Source organism: Capsicum annuum, chromosome 1 (genome assembly GCF_002878395.1).
Source record: "Capsicum annuum cultivar UCD-10X-F1 chromosome 1, UCD10Xv1.1, whole genome shotgun sequence".
Classification (NCBI taxonomy): Eukaryota; Viridiplantae; Streptophyta; class Magnoliopsida; order Solanales; family Solanaceae; genus Capsicum; species Capsicum annuum.
In genome coordinates, this window is record NC_061111.1 from 152,079,567 (window position 1) to 152,098,451 (window position 18,885).

An 18,885-nucleotide genomic window follows, 5' to 3' on the forward strand; every position below is an offset into this window, starting at 1 on the left:
CGAGCTCTTGGACATCGAATCAATTATTTGAAAATCCAATTGTTTAGGATTGACCCAATTAAAACTTGATTCTTTCATGTCAACAATTTGAGGACCTGATTATTCCTCATCACATTTAAAATAAGTAATCAAATTCTTCAATTTATTTCTTCGTGGTTCAGATTTTTTGAATATGGATCGGGTTGAATTTTTAAATAAAATAAAATAGGCTGATGATAAGATGATTAAATTGAGTGATTTTTCACGTGTATGCTGACATAGACTGAATAAGTATTTTTTTTTCACGTGGTGTATTTGGTGACATTCTGTTTGAGAGAAGGGTGTTTTTGAGCCAAAAATTTAATAAAAGGATAATTTTGAGTTAAAAAATTAATGAAAGGGTATTTTTGAGCCAAAAAAATAAGCAAAAGGATATTTTTGAGCCAAAAAACAAACGGAAGATATTTTTGATCCATTTTCAATAGTTCACAATATTTTTGACCCTTTTCCTTTTATTTAATCATAATATTTAAAAGACATATTTCACCTTTAAAAATTCCCTAAAATTGAAATTTAATGCAAGTACTACTAATATTTCTTACAAACAGCACTCTGAAGCAACTCAATGGCTTGAACTGTCAAGTATAGTAGTTCATACAAACACAACACAGCGACTTCCACTTCCTAAACAACAACAAAACAAGTAGCCAAACACAAACTCAAAAATGCCGCCCAAATCCGTACAGAACAAGCCGTACTTCTTCTACGGCCACCGTAAACCAACTCAACATCGTCCCACTGTCCAGGGCGGCCTTTTCTCCAATCGCCAAACCATTAGCCCCAAAAACTCACCTACCCAAACTGATAATAATAATTTTCAGCTCCAAAAATGGGACCCGGATGGAGTTTCGGGTCGAATATCCAATGACCCATCTCAAGAATTCTTCACTTTGGCTCAGCGGTTATCGCCAATTGCTAGGTATATAGTTGATTCGTTTAGGAAACATGGCAAGTGGGGTGAAGCCATTGTCGCTGATCTTAACCGATTACGAAGGGTTACCCCTAAGCTTGTTACTGAGGTGCTCAAGCACCCTAATCTTGATCCCAAAATTTCCTCCAAGTTCTTCTATTGGGCTGGTAAACAGACTTACACCCTTTTTACCATTTCTTTTTACTTATTGGATTTTATATTTTTTTTTCAACAAGCTATCTAATAATGCTGTATGTGTTTTCTTCACTTTGAATGGGAATAGTTGGAACTTATTATGCTAAGAACTTCTATTTTGTATATTTATATTCTGTTTCGTTTTTTATAACCATGGTGTCTGGGCTGGCTCTCACGCATCTTAACTAATTTCAAGGAATATCTGCCGCCTCCCAATAATTTCAAGACCGTGGTGTCTGAACTTCTTTTTCGTATATTTATATTCTGTTTCGTTTAGCTCCATATATTTCTGTTTGGAGCAGCTTCTTGTGCACACTTGTGCCTTTGTAACTTTGCATCTTCTTGATGCTTATCTAATGTATCATTTAATTACTTTACCAAAAAAATACCTGCCACCTCTAGTAGTGTCCTTTTTATGGGTGTGAAGCGCACCACACTTATAATTGGGAGGCTACAGGGCATTTAGGAGATGTTTCCCATTCTTTCATACTCTAGATCGTACAGTAGAGAATTACTCAGATTCATGTGTGGCTCAAGCCCCTCCGTCTGCACCTGATCTTCGAGGTGATAAAAGCAGTAAAGTTCAGATTCCTATCTTTGTAGTGCTCTTATATAGAGCCATTAGAAATCTAAGAGACCGTACCAGGATCTAGGGGAGTCCACTAGTGTATATAAGATCTTTATTTCAATAGAATGCACCCTTGTTCATATGGATGGTGCCTTTGACCTTTCGTAATATGTGCACTCAGACCCTTTCAAACCTTATTGCTAATGACACCTTTAAAGGGAGAAGTATGTATTTCAATGCTTGGGTAGTGTTTTCACCTGAGAGACAGTGTAGTTTGGGGTGTTGTAAGTCATAAGCAGTAGAATGAATTCTAGAGCCAGAAATATGAAGTCAAAGTGTAGTGGCCTAAAAGTGAAGATAGTAAATTGATCGAAGTAGGTAACTAGAGTCATGTACCTATTAAGTGATTGATGGGTTGATATGTCCTTAGGTGTTGACTAAGGTGTAATAAGTTTGGTATACATTCTATGGTTGCAAGTAGAGCAAGGATTGTTGGATACGATGCCTCCCACCAACAATAGGTACGAGGTAACTCGGTCCACCAAGGTAAAGACAAATGAGAAGAAAATTACCTAGTGTTTTCTTTGTCTCTTTTGGGATTTGAATTTGAAGATATGTATTAAATCTTTGTACTATTTTAGTACTTCATTTCATGAGGAATGTAATATTAGAGTGACATCATTGTACTAATGAGTAATGACATTAAAAGATGTATAGTTATAGTATCATTTGTGCAGCTGTTGAATATCTGAAATTTATTTTCAAATTTAAGTGTAAAAATGGGTCAAGTTGACCCCCAAAAATGAAAAACAGAAACTTTTTAAGGGACGGGGAGAGTATATAGCTGCAATCATGTGGTCTTGAGGCTCAAATACCACAATTTTCATGGAAGTTTATGGGACTGGAAGAGTATACAGATGCAATCCTGTGATTTTGAGGCAATTAGACCATTGTGATGGTTCTGGTCTTTTGGCAGAATGTTATGCCTCAAACTTTTCTATATACAAAAGATGAAATCCAAAATTATGCATTTTGTTGTTGTTTGGTTCACAAGAAAAATGAGCAAATTTAATAAACAAATGAATAATACTCGGTGTTTATCTTGTATATGTGGATATTCTTATTCTTATTATGCATCTTAACAGGAAAGCAGAAAGGTTATAGGCATGATTTCTCTTGTTACAATGCCTTTGCTTACGGTCTGAATCGGGCGAATCAATTTCGGACAGCTGATCAGGTTCCTGAGCTGATGCATATGCAAGGAAAGCCGCCTAGTGAGAAACAATTTGAGATCTTGATCAGAATGCATGCTGATGCTAATAGGGGTCTTAGAGTATACTATGTGTATGAGAAGATGAAAAAATTTGGGGTAAAACCAAGACTTTTTCTGTATAATAGAATAATCGATGCTTTGGTTAAAACCAATCATATGGACTTGGCTATGTCAGTATATGGTGATTTCAAGAAGGATGGGTTGGTGGAGGAGAGTATGACTTTCATGATCTTGATAAAGGGCCTATGCAAGTTAGGACGGATGGATGAAGTGTTTGAGCTTTTGGGTCGGATGAGAGAAAATCGTTGCAAACCAGATGTGTTTGCTTATACAGCAATGGTAAAGATACTGGTTGCAGAGTGGAACTTGGATGGTTGTTCAAAGGTTTGGAAGGAGATGCAGCGAGATGCAGTTGAACCCGATGTTATTGCTTATTCAACTTTTATTGCGGGTCTGTGTAAAAATAATCAAGTTGACAAAGGCTATGAGTTGTTCAAAGAAATGAAACAAAAGAATTGTTTAATAGATAGGGGGATTTATGGATCTTTGATTGAATCGTTTGTAGCAAATGGGAAAGTTGGTTTAGCTTGTGATTTGCTTAAGGATCTGATAGACTCGGGCTATAGGGCTGATTTGGCAATTTATAATTCTATTATTGAAGGTCTCTGCAATGCGAAACGAATAGATAGGGCCTATAAACTTTTCCAAATCACAGTTCAAGAAGATCTTTGCCCTGACTTTTCCACTTTGAGGCCCATATTGGTGTCTTATGCAGAGTCAAAGAAAATGGATGAAATTTGCAAATTGCTTGAGGAACTGCAGCGATTAAGCTATTGCATAAGTGATGATTTGTCCAAATTCTTCACATTTATGGTAGAGAAGGATGATAGGATTATGATTGCTTTAGAAGTTTTTGAATATTTGAAAGTAAAAGGTTATTGTGGTGTTCCAATATATAACATTCTTACTGAGGCGCTCTATCAGAATGGCGAGGTTAACAAGGCACTCACATTGTTCACTGAGTTGAAAAATTCAGATTATGAACCTGATTCATCAACTTATAGCAATGCCATCCAATGTTATGTAGAGGTTGGAAATGTAAAGGAGGCCTGTAGTTGCTATAACAGAATTAAAGAGATGTCTTTGATTCCCTCAGTTGCTGCATATCGTTCTCTTGTCAAAGGGCTTTGCAAAATAGGAGAGATTGATCCAGCGATGATGCTAATTCGTGACTGCCTAGGCAATGTGGCGAGTGGCCCTATTGAGTTTAAGTATATTCCCACCATTATTCATGTCTGTAAAATGAATGATGCTGAGAAGGTTATGAAAGTTCTTGATGAGTTGCTCGAAGAGGGCCATTCCCCTGATAATGCTGTATATTGTGCTGTAATTTCTGGTATGTGCAAACATGGAACAATTGAAGAAGCACGGAAATTTTTTGCAAATATGAGAAAGCGAAAGCATCTCACTGAAGCTGACTTAGTTGTTTATGATGAGATGCTTATTGACCACATGAAGAAGAAGACAGCGGACCTGATGTTGTCTGGATTGAAGTTTTTTGGTCTGGAATCAAAGCTTAAAGGGAAGGGATGTACACTTTTAGCAGGTTGAAGAAAATGAAATAGGTAATAAATCATGAAAGTTAATCATTTGCATGTTTTAACTTGCAAGGTCCCTGCTCTATTTAGGTGGCGTTTGAAGGTTTCCAGAACTTGAGTTTGCAAGCACACTTTTAAATTTTTGGAAGAAAGTGTTTCAGTTTGGATCTTTTTACAAAAAAGGAAAACGTTAATTTTTTAAAAAGATTTCCACACTTGATTTGAGAAAATAAAGTTTAGAAATCTTCAAAATTATTTTGCAACATGTCAAACAAACGTTTCCTTCAAAAAACTCAAAACTGAGTTTGCAAACCAAATTTTGGAAAGCATGAAACGAATGCTATTTTCAACTTTCCACGGTTTCCCACGTGTTACTACTTCCAACTTTGCAGGTAGTTGTTGAACAGTTCCTGTCGTAGTTGCTGAGGGATCCATCTATCGCACTGGAAGCTTTCAAGTGCATATTCTTTTTGAGAGTTGAAAGACTACTCCGATCCTTTCTGAAGGTATCTTTACTCAACTGGGAGATTAAGTATTTCATTGCTAATTGAGTTTAACTTTTCATGGAAAAAAGGAAAAATCAAACTTTTGGTTGGAGTCTAGAGGAAACAGGAAAGAAGGAAATGAACCTTTCCCTTTGTATTTTTCAAGGAAGGGAATTGGCAAAAGATAGATAACATATCAATTTCGGTGTCCATTATTTTCTACCTATCCCCCTCTTGTCTTCCGTTCTTGTACTTTTTCTTTAACATTGGTGCTTTCAAGATTAGCTTGACTAATCTACCATGCAGCTCTTCCAGCTAACAAGCACAAGTTGCCATCGCCTTGGGGACTCCATACTATACCATTGTCTTTGCTTTCTGTCTTTCCTTAGCTTCCTGACATAGGAAAAGTTGATTTGGCACTTAGGTGGCTTATGACCATGCCATGAAGTGCCATCTAGCAGAGGCTTGATGACTTCTGCCTATGTAGCGCTACCTAATAACCAGTTTGCTAAACTGCCTTTTTGTTATAATAAAAGAGTGAAATTGGCTGATCAGTGGTCAAATACAACTATCAGTTTATTTCATTTGTAAAATGTAAAGGCTTGAGGTATTCACTCTCTACTGAAAGGTTGGCCTGAGAATCACTAGCATTACAAGGAACACCAGATGAGTAAAAGAAGATGCATAAGTTATCATGTCTTTGTCTGTCTTACAGGTCATAGCATATCACAATAAGGTTTACATCCAAATGCATAGCTAAGGGATAGATCTCATGGTTTTCTTGGCAACGGCTAAATTCGTCTATCCAAGTGTTTGCTTCTTATAAAGACAATCTATCCATTTGACTTTACTGCAGGGTTTTGCAGAAAAGATGACCACATTCCAACAATTTTGGTACATTTACTGCCAAGGATTCCTCAGCTCCTCTTGGACCATTTCCTACTGAGACATGTTCAGTGGGAAATATTCCAATTGGGTGTCATCTGTTGATCTATGCTTAGTGCGAACCGAATTTTTTCGGTTGCAACTTGAAGTTGGAAAATGAGCTTATTCAGAAACTGGCAGCTGTTGAAGTATATTCTGCCAGATGAAAGCATTTACTTGGAAGTATTTGTCCTCTCTCTCACTCACTCTGTTGTTGCTGTGTGTATGGAAAGAGAGCAAGAGAGAGAGAGAAAGCATCTTTTTGTGGGAATGGTTTAACAGTGTCGAAATGCTAGCTAAATGACATGGTTAGGAAGATTTGCAAGCATTTGTTTGCTTTTTGTTGTTTCCCTGGTTCAAATTTTCTCGCGAAGGGTAATTGACCGCTGGATATTGGCAGATCATAGGACATGGATGATGCTTCAAGAACAACATCATGGACGATGCTAGTAGCGTTTTAAAAGAGAATGTAAATGTGCAATTTCAAAAGGAAGGATCTGTTGATTTAGTCTGAATCTTGTTACAATATGTAATAAACATATTTTTCCTCAACTTCTTGAGGATGAGATAAAATCTAGTTTTGCTGAGCAGCTTGGTAATAATATTGATTCATCTCGTGATAGGTTAATGCAGCATTAGCTAGCTTTTGATTGATGCTGTATAACTTGCAAAGTGACATACAGACTAGCTTTGGCTGGTTGTAAATGATGTATCTGAAAATTTTGTTTCAAAAACTTGCAACTGATGGTGCATAGTTGGAATTTTCTACTCTTTTTCACACCAGGTTTTCTCACATCACTTGCACTTCTTTTTTGAGAAGTAATTGAAGATTAGACTGATGATGTAAATTGGAACCACTGAATCCCAGATTTTAAAGTGAAGCAGTTCATGTGCTAGAGAAGGAGAAAAGAAGCAAGACGACGGGGAACTGAGAGAAACTGCCCATAAAAGACCAAAGCAAAATAAAGGGAAAGCAGATCCAGTAGAAAGTACTACATGATTTATAAGTTACAACTAGCAAAACTATGTGAATCTAGTTGCACTTAGATTACCCCAAAACGAACTCTATAGCTGAAGTTGGCAATATATTGGTAAAAGAAATAGCTCTTCATTACATATATACTGTTACATCTCGAATTGGTTGCAGAAAGTACAAAAAGTTTTGCTGAATAAAGACATTTTTCTAGCCAATTATGATAAAATGGTGTAGGGAGAAAGTGCACCAAGAAACCACTTGTAGATTATTGTTTCACCTTAATAAATGAAGACTACTTAGATGAAGGTTCAACTTCCCGTTTGGGCCGATTACGTGTACGAGGAGCAGCGGGTTTTTCCTCTAACGGAGTGACTGCACTGCCATCATCCTCCTCACCTTCCCTTATCGTTTCATTTACTGCAAGCTGTCAATCCAACAAGAGAAGTCAAGTACAATCAGAATCAAAATTTTAAAATGCACCAGCAACGATTTCCTCAGGAAGTCTGACGAAGAACCTAAGTGTGATGCCCCAGCAACCCAAAAGAAAAGGGAGGGGTGGCAATGGAATGAACTTGAAATGTACTGCTCAAAAATTCAATACAATTACTCCAAGTGCAAAGTAACAATGACCAAGGTAGGCACAAATAACTGAAAAGCAAAGTTTTCATCAAATGATGTGATCGAAGTTCACAAGGAAACAATTTATCAGTATTTTTTTTCCTTGTAGCTTATATGCATACATGTTTGTGAGCATGCTGCATCTGTGTGCTTCTTACATGAATTCACCTTCAATTGAAGGACATGACACCATTTGAGTTTCTTAGTGATTGATATGTTTCTTCTTTTTCTTCCACCCCAAATTTATACTCAACTGAATCTGTAAAATCATTCAACGCTGATGTCCCATTTGATCACATTGTATATATGTTCCAGCGATATGCATCTTGTAATTATAAGAAACCACCACTTTCCAAGGGCCCAACATGTGTCACACGCACAATGTAGGTCTTAGGGAGTCGTACTTAATAAGAACCTAAGAAGTGTATGATAGGTCTAAGCATTATGTCTCTAATTCTTATCCACCACTAAATCAGAGCATGCACTGGTTCAATGCTGCGGTTGATGTAATATCTAGGGAGATACAAGCATAAACACATTATTCTTTCAAGGAGAAACAAGTTGGTAACTCATGAACACTCCCCATAATAACTTACTGCCGTTAGTCCCCTTACTACTATTTGTGCATTGGAAATATGAAGTGAGTGCACAGTAAAAGAATGAGAAGTGGATCGATCTATTCTACGGCAAAGCATCTGGAAGGTGGATTACGTTGTTGGAAGCCTAACTTATCCTAGTATGGCATAAATGTATCCCTCAATACCGATCATTCCTGTTAGTTCTACACATACTCGCTACTCTATAGTTCCAGTTTTCTCACGCAGCAAGTTTATGTCCTCCTAGCAGACGTTCTCCAAAAAGTTAAAGACGAGCATCAAGAAATGCTCATTTAGCTCAATAATCATTTGCTTAAAATGATCTCTTGATATAGTGACATTTCCAGCTACACTGCTAATAATCTAGGAGCAATTTAGACCTGTTAGTTTCTTGCCAAGGGAATTACTAATGCTATTGTACTTCACGGAACTAAAAGCCTTGCACTCTTACAACAATTCTAATTGAAGGGAAAATCCATAATGTTATTCCCATAGCAATCAAGTAGCATGATCAGCATATCTTAAAAGTTTGATAATGAAAGATTACAGAAACAGAATATAGCACACATCAGCATATCTTAAGATGGCCTGTCTTTCCACTTTTGCAAGCACTGAGTTTGCAAACTCTAAAACAAAACCTCTTAAGTTTGCCAGTTTCATTTGCATTAGCGAAAAAAATATAACCCTACCTGAGCTTTAGGTGAGTTCATAGAGTTTTCGGAGTGTTAGCCCCTTTTCAGGCAATATATTTGTAACCTAATTTAATAGGGTCCCTCCCTTCTTCGCGCCCTCACTTCTAACCCCTCCCCCTCCTTCCCCATAATTCAGACCAAACCTATCTCATCAGCAAAATAAAATAAACAAGTACTATATTTTTCTTCCACCATACAGAGGCGGAGCTAGCCTATGAAAGGGGGTTTGGACGAACCCCTTTGACGGAAAATTATATTATTAATACATGGTTAAAATGAGTTTTTCTTCAGATTTTGAGTCCCCTAAGAAAAAATACTGGCTCCACCTCTGCCACCATACCATACTACTATGGCTACAACAACATAACCAGTGTAATCCAACAAAGTGGGGTCATATTATACTACTATAGCTATTGAACAAAAATCTCAAACTCCCCCGTGAAACGCTAACTCGATGGATGTCTTAAATATAGACCAAGTAAAACAAATCTAACAGAACAAATCAGCATTGAATTTTTCTTTGCAAGCATAGCATAGTCCTGAACGAGTAATTTTCAGCTAGAGTTCAAATTGCCTAAAGCCCCATCTGCCTCCACTCAAGAAACAATCCAAAAGCGAATAGAACAAATATAAGTGGATGCAGATATAATATTAACTCATGGTCCCATAATGTTGAAAAGGTAGTATACCTCTTCGAGGAATTTCTGGTCGAGGGTATCGGCAATACGGGCAGAAGTGAAGATGGTGATAGCAAGAAGAGAAAGTGGGAATACAACTGCAAATATATAGCTGCTTGAACTTATTCCTCCTGCACCTGTCACCACTGTTATGCCTCTCCTCTTCTTCTTCTTCAACTTCAATTGAGGACAACCCACAAAGAGCTGCTGTTGTTGGTGTTGGTGCTGGTGTTGGGAGTGATTGAATCGGAGAAAAGTACAAAGGGAAAAGGAGTTGGAGAGTAGCATACTCTCCATTACTTGTTTGGTTGATATTTCTGTCTGTTTTATCGTTATTTGCTTCCCCAAATTTCCATCTTTCTGCTTACCAAATGATATAGTTAGCATTTGGAGAGTATCATACTCTCCCTTTCAATTCACTTATCTGGTTTTACCTTATCCTCAAATTTAATAAAGTAAAAAAAAATGACTCTGAAAGTAAACTAAACTATATAAAAATGTAGTAAAATGTCTTTAAAGTCGGTAGCATTGCATATGTCACTTACCTAAAACTAAAGATTAAACGAAATAAAATAAACAATAAGACAAATAAATTAAAATAGTGGGAGTACTTTGTTTCTCTAAACATGCTTCCCTTGAAAAATACTAAAAGTGGTTAATGGGCGAGTTTGATCACATTTGAGTGAATCAAAATTTCAAATAGTAAATTGGTCAAAGTTAAGCTAGACTAAAATTCAACTCTATCTAATGTAATAACTCAATCTCCTATTCCTTTTATTCAATATTCAATTTGATTTTGTATATGTATATTTAGAATTGCATTTTCACTATTTTGACATAATCGGTCATTTCGAATTTAACTAATTGTTTCAAGTGTACAAACGAGTCAATACTCAAATTCATTTAGACTTTATAGGTTTGGTAAAAAGATATGTGGATCCACCTCTACTGTACTCATTCCTCATTTTGCCCCCACCCTAAACACGTACTCATGCTCTTTTGGTCACGCTAATTTTGCAAACTAATCCGGATCATAATTAGGGAATGTTATGCATGATTACTTATTTTGAGGACTTTTTTCTCCAACTATTCCTATTTCACATTGTATTGCATTCTCATATTATGATTTTAAGGAAATGGCTTCAGTAAACAGCTACAGCATAAGATTCAGAAGACATGAAGAGCCTTGAAAATAATCATAACTCGTTTGTATCAGAGTTACTATACATTAAGAATAACCCCCTCATCTCCATATAATGAAGTTGAAGCTCTGGGAAAATAATACTATCTCCTTCCAATTCTCCACCCTCCCCCCCAATTCCAACATCTGTATGTTTCTTCTCTGTATTTCCACCAACATAAATCTACACCTCCGCTTGGGTAATGATCGGGAATGAACCCCCGCCCATGAATCTGCTAGCTTACATCTTTAGCTATGTTACACACTGATACAAACGAAGACATTGATTGTTCGTCATTCATTCATCCACTCCGTCAAGTTGACAGAAGAAAGCAGCAGATGCCATGAAGGGAGAACAATTACGCTTCAGTTATGACATCTGCATCCATGCCGGGTGGTGGCCGTGGGGGAATAGCTTCTTCATGAAATTCAAAGTGGGTAACACTTTCCTCTAAAACTCTTCTGGCGGCTTGAGAATGTTGATTTCTACCAATCTTTCTCGAAGGAAGCGACTCTGAGGCAGCAGCCTTTGATGAGTTGCTACTTTCAAAGGATGCTAAAAATTTGTCCCTTGATAAAGATTCTTGAGCAGATGAAATAATAGAACTGAAAACACCACTCTCCCTCAAACCTTGGACAATAACCTGCACATACAAAATAGAAAAGAGAGAATGAATACGCCTATCATTGGAATGAGTTGTAAAGATGTTTCTGACGTTTTAGAGGAAAAGCGAACAGATCGTGACCATCTCAAGAGAGCAAAGCCGCATTATCTTACTGCAATACAGACAAACAGATTGCTAGAGCAGATAACGGAACGATCAACATTTCCCTAACACTAACTCTTACACCATATCCAGGGAACTCCAAAGTTGTCACGTCATGGCTGCATTTGACTTGCCATGGCCGTAAACCTTTTCATTTTCCATTGTTGCTAGCTGATTTTCTACTTCATCCCTTACTTTTTATAGTCTAAAAATCCCATGCAAGTTGGTCCAATCCTAATTGTCCTCACAGGTTCGGAACTCAATGGAGCATGTCCCGCCTAGTACAACAACAACCCAGTATATTCCCACACAAAGTGGGGTCTGGAGAGGGTAGAGTGTACGCAGTCCATACCCCTACCCCTAAAGAGGTAGAGGCTATTTCCGATAGACCCCCGGCTTCCGATGGAGCATGTCCCGCCTAGTAGTCCCACTTAAATACCGACCTAGACATCCGTGTTGCATGTTTACCCCTAAATTAAAGCCTTGAGAGCCCTCCCTCCCTCCCTCAAGTTTCGTGTCAAAGATGAGGTTGTGACATATGCCCAACCTAAACATCCGCGTTGCATCTTACTCCTAAAATGCCAATTAAAGATCTGTGTTGGATAGTGAAATGGTCTCGAGCCGGGGGTCTATCGGAAACAGCCTTTCTACTTCTTTAGAGGTAGAGGTATGGACTGCGTACATCTTACCCTCCCCAGACCTCACTATGTGGGAATACACTGGGTTTGTTGTTGTTGTTGTGTTGGATAGTGAAATGCACAAGCTAAGCTAAACACATACACTGAATCAAAACGAACTTTTTATTCTTTCTTATTCTTTCCTTGTTTTTTCTTTTTATTATATTTCTTTTTCTTTTACTCTGATCTCTTTTTCCTCTATCATTCCCTGTCGTTATATCACTTCCTCTGATCCGCCCTCATGATCTCCAGCGAGCTCCACCACCCCTTCAACGAGCTCTACCATCTCTCTTCTACATTGCAAATTCGCAGTTTCCCTCTCTTTTATGTTTCTTTTCCTTTTCACGTCTATATTTTTCTTCCATCACACAGAGCAACAACAACACTTTTTCCAGTGCTGTTAGAATGTATTAACCAACCCAGGTTTGAATCTTGGCTCCCTCATCTGCACTTCACTGTTTTCCTACACATTTCTGAAAAAAAGCAGATGTTTTAAAACAAAAAACTGATTAAAACGAGACATCATGGTATCGAACCAAGGTCTCACACTGGGAGCTACACCGCCGACCAGCGTGCCCCCATCCTGCTTTGGTCCTATAGGGTGCATGATTAAATATATATACCAGTTTCTCGTTTTAATCATTTTTTTTTTTTTTGGTGTGTATATATAGCCCCTCAAAATTGGCACAATTTGTAAGACATTTTAACTTAACTAGTGACGAGATAGACACTTTAACTAAGCAAAAAGTGTCTAACAAGTACTTAATGCTTACATGGCAATTGCAGTGCACCAAAGTGGAATTTGGGCATGTTAGGGCATTAGACAGGGTTTTTTTTAAAAAAAAAAAAAAAGAATCAAAATGATTTTCCAAGTAGACCCCACTTCCACCATTTTCTTTCATCTTATTACCACCATCTTTACAGTAAACCTCTCCCTTCTTCCTCTTTCAAGCTCACCATAAACAGTGACTAGTATATATGCACCCTCTTTTTCTAACATCTGTAAGTTCATTCTTTCTAATTTAGTTCTTGCATTAAAAAATATTTGGGATTAATATATAAAGAAATGCGGGTTGAAGAGAAATTTGTTGTCTTATGAAAAGTTGGATATAAACAAAGAGTAACATGTGGGGATTTGCTTTGATAAGGAATGAAACTTTGAAGATAGAGAATGGAAAAATGGAGAGGGTTGAAGAGCGGCATAAAAGGCAGCAGCGGTGCAATCAAAAATGGAGTTGTGTTTTCTATGAAGAAGAAGGGAGGGGCTGCTTTTGACGAAAAAAGAGAAAGAGCATCGGAGGATTTTTTTTCCTTCTTTTTTGTTTTAAATATTGAATTCGAATATTTTGTTCTTTTCAGTCCAAGTAAATGATTGGATGAATTGACTAGTCATAGGTGGTTGTTTTACACGCACTCCAACTCTCATGAATACATGTGTTTGTGATGTAAGCCCAGACAGCTCTAATGACATTAAGGGATTTCTACTTGATATCAAGAGCTTAAAGTATTTCAAAAGAGCATGGAAACAAGCCAACAAGAGTTTAACATTATGCAGTAGGAACTTTTGATGATTAGTATACTAAGCATGTAATGAAGGGCATTTATGACTTTTTCGACCTTACTTAGCCCCCTAGTATAAATAGAATGTAATGAAGGGCATTTATGACTTTTTCTACCTTGACTTTTTCTACCTTACTTAGCCCCCTAGTATAAATAGAACCCGATGAGGTTTATTGAGTTAATTTTTGGATATTGAGTACTCCTTAGTGAGCTTAGGGATATACCCTCTTGTCTCTTCATGAACCCTTCATGGATTCTTGGTAAAAATTTCTTGTATGAGATCATTTTCTCCTCATATGGTTTAATCTAGTAATTAAATGTATATTTTATTGTTGGATTGGCATTTCTTTTTTCTAATTTCTATTCTCCCCTATCTAGTTTCTTCCTTTCCTTGCTAATCCTTTGATTCCATCTTTATTATATTTGTTGTGTTCATCTTTTGTTTCTTGAATTACATCAATAATCGATGTGATTCTAGATGCAAGAAACCACAATAAAATAAACAAGATAAGATATAAGGAAATGACTAAGAAATAGAAATGAGGGGGAATAGACTTTAGAAGAAAGAACGAAAAAATCTAACAACTAAAATACATAATATTATTAGATTTAATCCAAGAGAGAAGAGAATGAATTCATATGATGAAATTCCTACCAAGAATTCAAGAATGGCTCATGAACAGATAAAAGGGAATATCCCTAAGCTCACAAAGGAGTAACTCAATATACAAAAACTTAACTCAATAAACCTCATCCTAGGCTTGAGGAAGAAAAAGTCATAAACACCCTTCATTACAAGCTTAGTATACTAATCATCAAAAGGCCCTACTACATAATGTTAAACTCTTCTTGGCTTGTGTTGTTTGTAAAATGCTACTTTTCTTTCCGCAACAAGTAAGAGTCTGGGCTTACATCAGTTTGCTAGATACACTTTTGCGAAGCTAAAGTGTCTATCTAATCACTAGTTAAACTCAAGTGTCTAACTTACAAATTGTGTCAAGTTGTAGGGGTTAACTAAGAGTATTGGTCTTTATATATACAACACAAAAGAAAATTTCAAAGTTAAGTGCACATGCACCCTTACTCTTCCATGTGGGTTTGACTTTGTACGACACCCACAACAAACTATAAGTGCGTAACCAATACTCCGTGCAGGTCTGGGAGAGTTTTTATGCCTTCCCCTATTTTGGTTATATCTGAACGTAATTCTTTAATTTGAAGTATCTTTATTTTTTATATTATTTTCATAAAAGTTATTATTGGTTAGAAGTCTACTATATGTGAGGTTACCTACCAATTAGTAGGGATTTTCCTGATACTGATTAAACACACTACAGCTGATGAATAACAGTTTACAAATTGATTTCTCTCTCATTCTTCTCTCGTTTCTCCTATCGCTCTTTAGTTGATTTTCGATTATCATACAATTGCACCTTGAATTTGGATTCTACTGATATCTTCGTCATCTTAAGTTGGTGGTTGGAGAAGGACCTTATTCAATGAAAAATCAACTATGAATTCTGTGATTCAGATCTCCACAGAGTTGCATAAACGGCAGTTCTCTTCGTTGAAATCACCCTCTCTACTCTCCTATTCTTACACAATTCATCTCCCTTTTTTCATCCCCCTTCTCCCAATTTCCTTTCTACGGTGTTGCGTCACTTGTTTGCTGTTAATACTTAAAATGGTATCCCTTACCACACACTGAACAGGAGAAGCTACTTTCCACACCTCCTTATACCTCCCTATAATAATACTAAGGGATAATCTGGTAGGGTGTATAAGAATAGCATTGAATAAGGCGTATTACTGATGCTGAGAAGCGTATTACTGATGCTGAGATTTCTTCTTATCCACTGTTTAGTTTGGTGTATTCAAGGGTAGTTTTTTCTTTTAAAATCTATGTAAAGCTCATCTATGTATTACCAACCCTGGTACTGTCTAATACACCATGAGTTGATATGTATTAGTTATACACTCTAACTAAAATGTATTAGTTATACCTACATTGAAACAACTGTCAAACAAGTGTTAAATAATTCCAAGGCTAATTCATTTATTTCTGCATTGCAAGTTTACTTCACAACTATGCAATCTGTTTTTCAATCTCACAAAGATTGAGTGGACAATGCCTGAGCACACAGCTGATCTGATGAGCTGCTGAATTAAAAGAGGGGGAAGCAAGAGTCAGAAAAAATGGTAGGGAATAATACCCTCATGTATATGGTGGACAGAGTGGAAGGAGAGAAATGGAAGATGCTTTGAAGATGAGACTAAGTCGGTTCATGGTGTGAAATGGAACTGCTTAGTGACTTTATTTTTTTGGTGTAAACAGAACTGTAGAGAAGAAGTAGATGAGGTAATTGACTTCTTAGGAACCCTGTAAAACTAGAATTTAGTGCCTTGTAACATTGCTTTGGTGGTGGCCAGCATTCCCTAAATACTGATGAATACAACAGTACTATTCGTCAAAAAAAGAAAAAAATCCAACACTAATTCATGTATTATTTAGGGATCGTTCGGTAGGATGTAGTAGAGAAAATAATGCATGTATTAACCTTTGTATTACTAATCCCTTGTTTGGTACAATTTTCAACCTATGAACAACTAATACATAGCAAACTATGGTATTGGCAATACAAAGGTTTTTAATACATGCATAAGCATGGATAAAGACACGATTGCCACTAAAAGTGTACAAAGTTAAAGAATTTGGAGAGTATTTTTGTAAAAAAAAACAATTTTTTTAGGAATTATGTAATGCAAATTATTTTGGATACACTAAACCAAACAGCAGATAAGAAACAATGTCTGCATTAACACACCCTATAAAGTACTACTATTATACACACTACCGAACGACCCCTAAGAGCTTACCGTGAAAGATTTAGCCCCCACCCTATCATCCTATCCCCTACCTCTCCTACCTCTACCAAATATGTTTGCAGAAAATCATCAATTTCATCCCATACCAGCCTTGGAAACTCCCCTAAATTGTATATATCCCATGTAAACTCTAACATGCCAACTCAAGTAATCAGATGCCTTAGTTTCCCTTTCACTGATTAGACCTTCCTGCGATAATTAGTTCTCCAAGGATGTCCTCCCACACCCTAAATTCTTTCCTAGCAATACTCAGTAAACGATATATTGAACATTTCTTTTAGTCGCATCATAAATGATAGCGAGGACATATTTTTCTGACGGAAATTGATGCTAGACACATGTACTCCTTTGCTTACACTATTCTTGTGTTCCAAGGATTTGTAATATAACAGGAAGATGTTTTTGTTCTATTACCTATCTTAACAACCTCTTCTTTTTTCCTATTCAGAAAATTGCACTTCTGGGCACAAAGGAAAAACATTTCCAAAGTCAGGTTGTGCAGGCTTACCATGGGAGCATAAATACGAGTTAAAATGCCTTTCCTCAACAGTTTTAGGTTCATCGCTTTGTCAGTCCATACCACATGTTCACGGTACCTGACCAACGAAAAGGAATATCTTAGAACTGCAGAGTAACTACATTGATGAATATATCAAGCACATAACTATTCCAATAAGCCAACTAAGTGATACAAAAAGGGAGCTGAGCGAGATGAAATTGGATTAAGCTGCTATTTAGATTAGAAATTACCAGTTTAACATCTCATCCTCTGTAGCAGTTGAAGCAATAATAAATGCCTGGAGAAGATAAAACATACGATCACACCTTTGAGCATATTAGCTCATCAACTATCAAATTCAAGAAAATAAAACACAATAGTTCACACTAGATCAATAACTGTCAACTGATAGTAATTTTTTCCACCATAGAAGCAGCAGGAAGACTGCATTTTATTAGAACAATTTATATAAAATTCAATCTTAGAAGGGGCTGAACAGAATTATTTGCACAAAACCAATATATGGGTGTTGCCTGAGATTGATTCTCCAACAACCAAAGTAGGAAAAGTTTAAGAAGGAATAACTTCTCGTCCTAAATAAATTAAACCACAGTTAGAGCAAAAGAATCACGCTGTTGCAACAAAATAAAAACACTGGAAGCATGCTGATGGGATTATTGTTCTGTCATTTATTCTAGAATTATTTTTGATAACCATATTTATTCTACCATTGTAAATGCCACATATATTCCTAACAAGCTGCTAAGACTAATATAACTACAATCAGTGTCGCAGCTAAAACTTGGTCAACACATCCACATAACTTCTAATACCAAACTTGTTTAGGGTGTACTTGAGGCGTGCCTAATATTGGCACTGCAAAATTAGTCAATATAAGCAGGATGAAGATAAGGTGAAACTAGACGAGATTGTGATGCTAAAAATACAGACAATTCTAGTATCCAAAATTCATAGAATGATCGACCAAGCCTTTGGATGGCCAAAAGTGCCTATTTTTTCTAAAAGTGCTTATGTTTAAAAAAAGTGAGGTGCTTGACCAAGTTTTTAGGAGAAATAAGTGCTTCTAGGAAGTAGCAGAAGCTGTTTGTCAACGCTAAAAAATGTAGCTTTTCCCGTAGCACTTTTTGAGAAAAATACACTTAGAAGCACTTCTAAAAAACTTGACTAAACACTAATTGTTGCTCAAGTGTTTTTAAAATTTAATTGTCCAAAACAACCGGCTTCTCACCAAAAGTATCTTTTTTTAAAAGCACTTCTCATAAGTTGATTCTAGAAGCTTGGCCAAATAGGCAATCGTCTTTCAAGAGAATGAGATGATATGTGAAGGTACACAATTCTACACCTTTTGCCTTTAAGAATAGCAAATCTCATAATGAGTACCCCCACCCCACCCACCAAAAAAAAAAAAAGAGAGTTCCTCCTACAGTTCTTCATTTCAAAATCTGTCTTATGCTATGATAGTTGGAACTGGAAGAGGACGGGGAGATGAAGTAGAGTGAGGTGCCATGGGTCATTTTTTGATAACCGAGAATTCCCTTGGGGCCGGTGAGGCATGGCTAGAAACAGTAGATGTAGGTCAGGGCTCTACCCTTCTCCACTTAAGCACCAAATTTTTTACTGCGGGAAGGTTCAAACCTTAGACCTGTGTTTAACCCACACATCATGCGCTACACTCTTACCCCACTAGACCAAAGACCTAAAACCTAGGGGCGAGAAGTGTCATGGACTATTTCTTTGTTTGGTA

The 18,885-nt window shown here is 36.8% G+C and overlaps 3 protein-coding genes across 3 annotated transcripts in view; 1 reads left to right on the plus strand and 2 right to left on the minus strand.

Moving 5' to 3' along the window:
• Positions 1 to 563: 563 nt before the first annotated feature.
• LOC107839810 (pentatricopeptide repeat-containing protein At4g20740) lies at positions 564 to 6,744 on the plus strand. The gene is made up of 4 exons (XM_016683448.2): positions 564 to 1,116; positions 2,858 to 4,610; positions 4,976 to 5,089; positions 5,925 to 6,744. The coding sequence occupies exons 1-2, from the start codon at positions 705 to 707 to the stop codon at positions 4,594 to 4,596; spliced, it is 2,151 nt and encodes a 716-aa protein (XP_016538934.1). The 5' UTR covers positions 564 to 704; the 3' UTR covers positions 4,597 to 4,610; positions 4,976 to 5,089; positions 5,925 to 6,744.
• Positions 6,745 to 7,060: 316 nt separating this feature from the next.
• Positions 7,061 to 10,198, minus strand: LOC107839820. The gene is made up of 2 exons (XM_016683457.2): positions 9,564 to 10,198; positions 7,061 to 7,392 (listed from the first exon to the last, which is right to left on the minus strand). Exons 1-2 carry the CDS (start codon positions 9,936 to 9,938, stop codon positions 7,261 to 7,263), a joined length of 507 nt encoding a protein of 168 aa, XP_016538943.1. The 5' UTR covers positions 9,939 to 10,198; the 3' UTR covers positions 7,061 to 7,260.
• Positions 10,199 to 10,692: 494 nt separating this feature from the next.
• Positions 10,693 to 18,885, minus strand: part of LOC107839831 (glycosyltransferase-like KOBITO 1) — a 15,814-nt gene continuing 7,621 nt past the window's right edge. Inside the window, exons 9-11 of the mRNA XM_016683468.2 lie at positions 17,372 to 17,418; positions 17,130 to 17,217; positions 10,693 to 11,375 (exon numbers count right to left, since the gene is read on the minus strand). Of these exons, the coding sequence (XP_016538954.1) occupies positions 11,091 to 11,375; positions 17,130 to 17,217; positions 17,372 to 17,418 (420 nt within the window). The 3' untranslated portion in view covers positions 10,693 to 11,090. The remainder of the gene's footprint in view (positions 11,376 to 17,129; positions 17,218 to 17,371; positions 17,419 to 18,885) is intronic.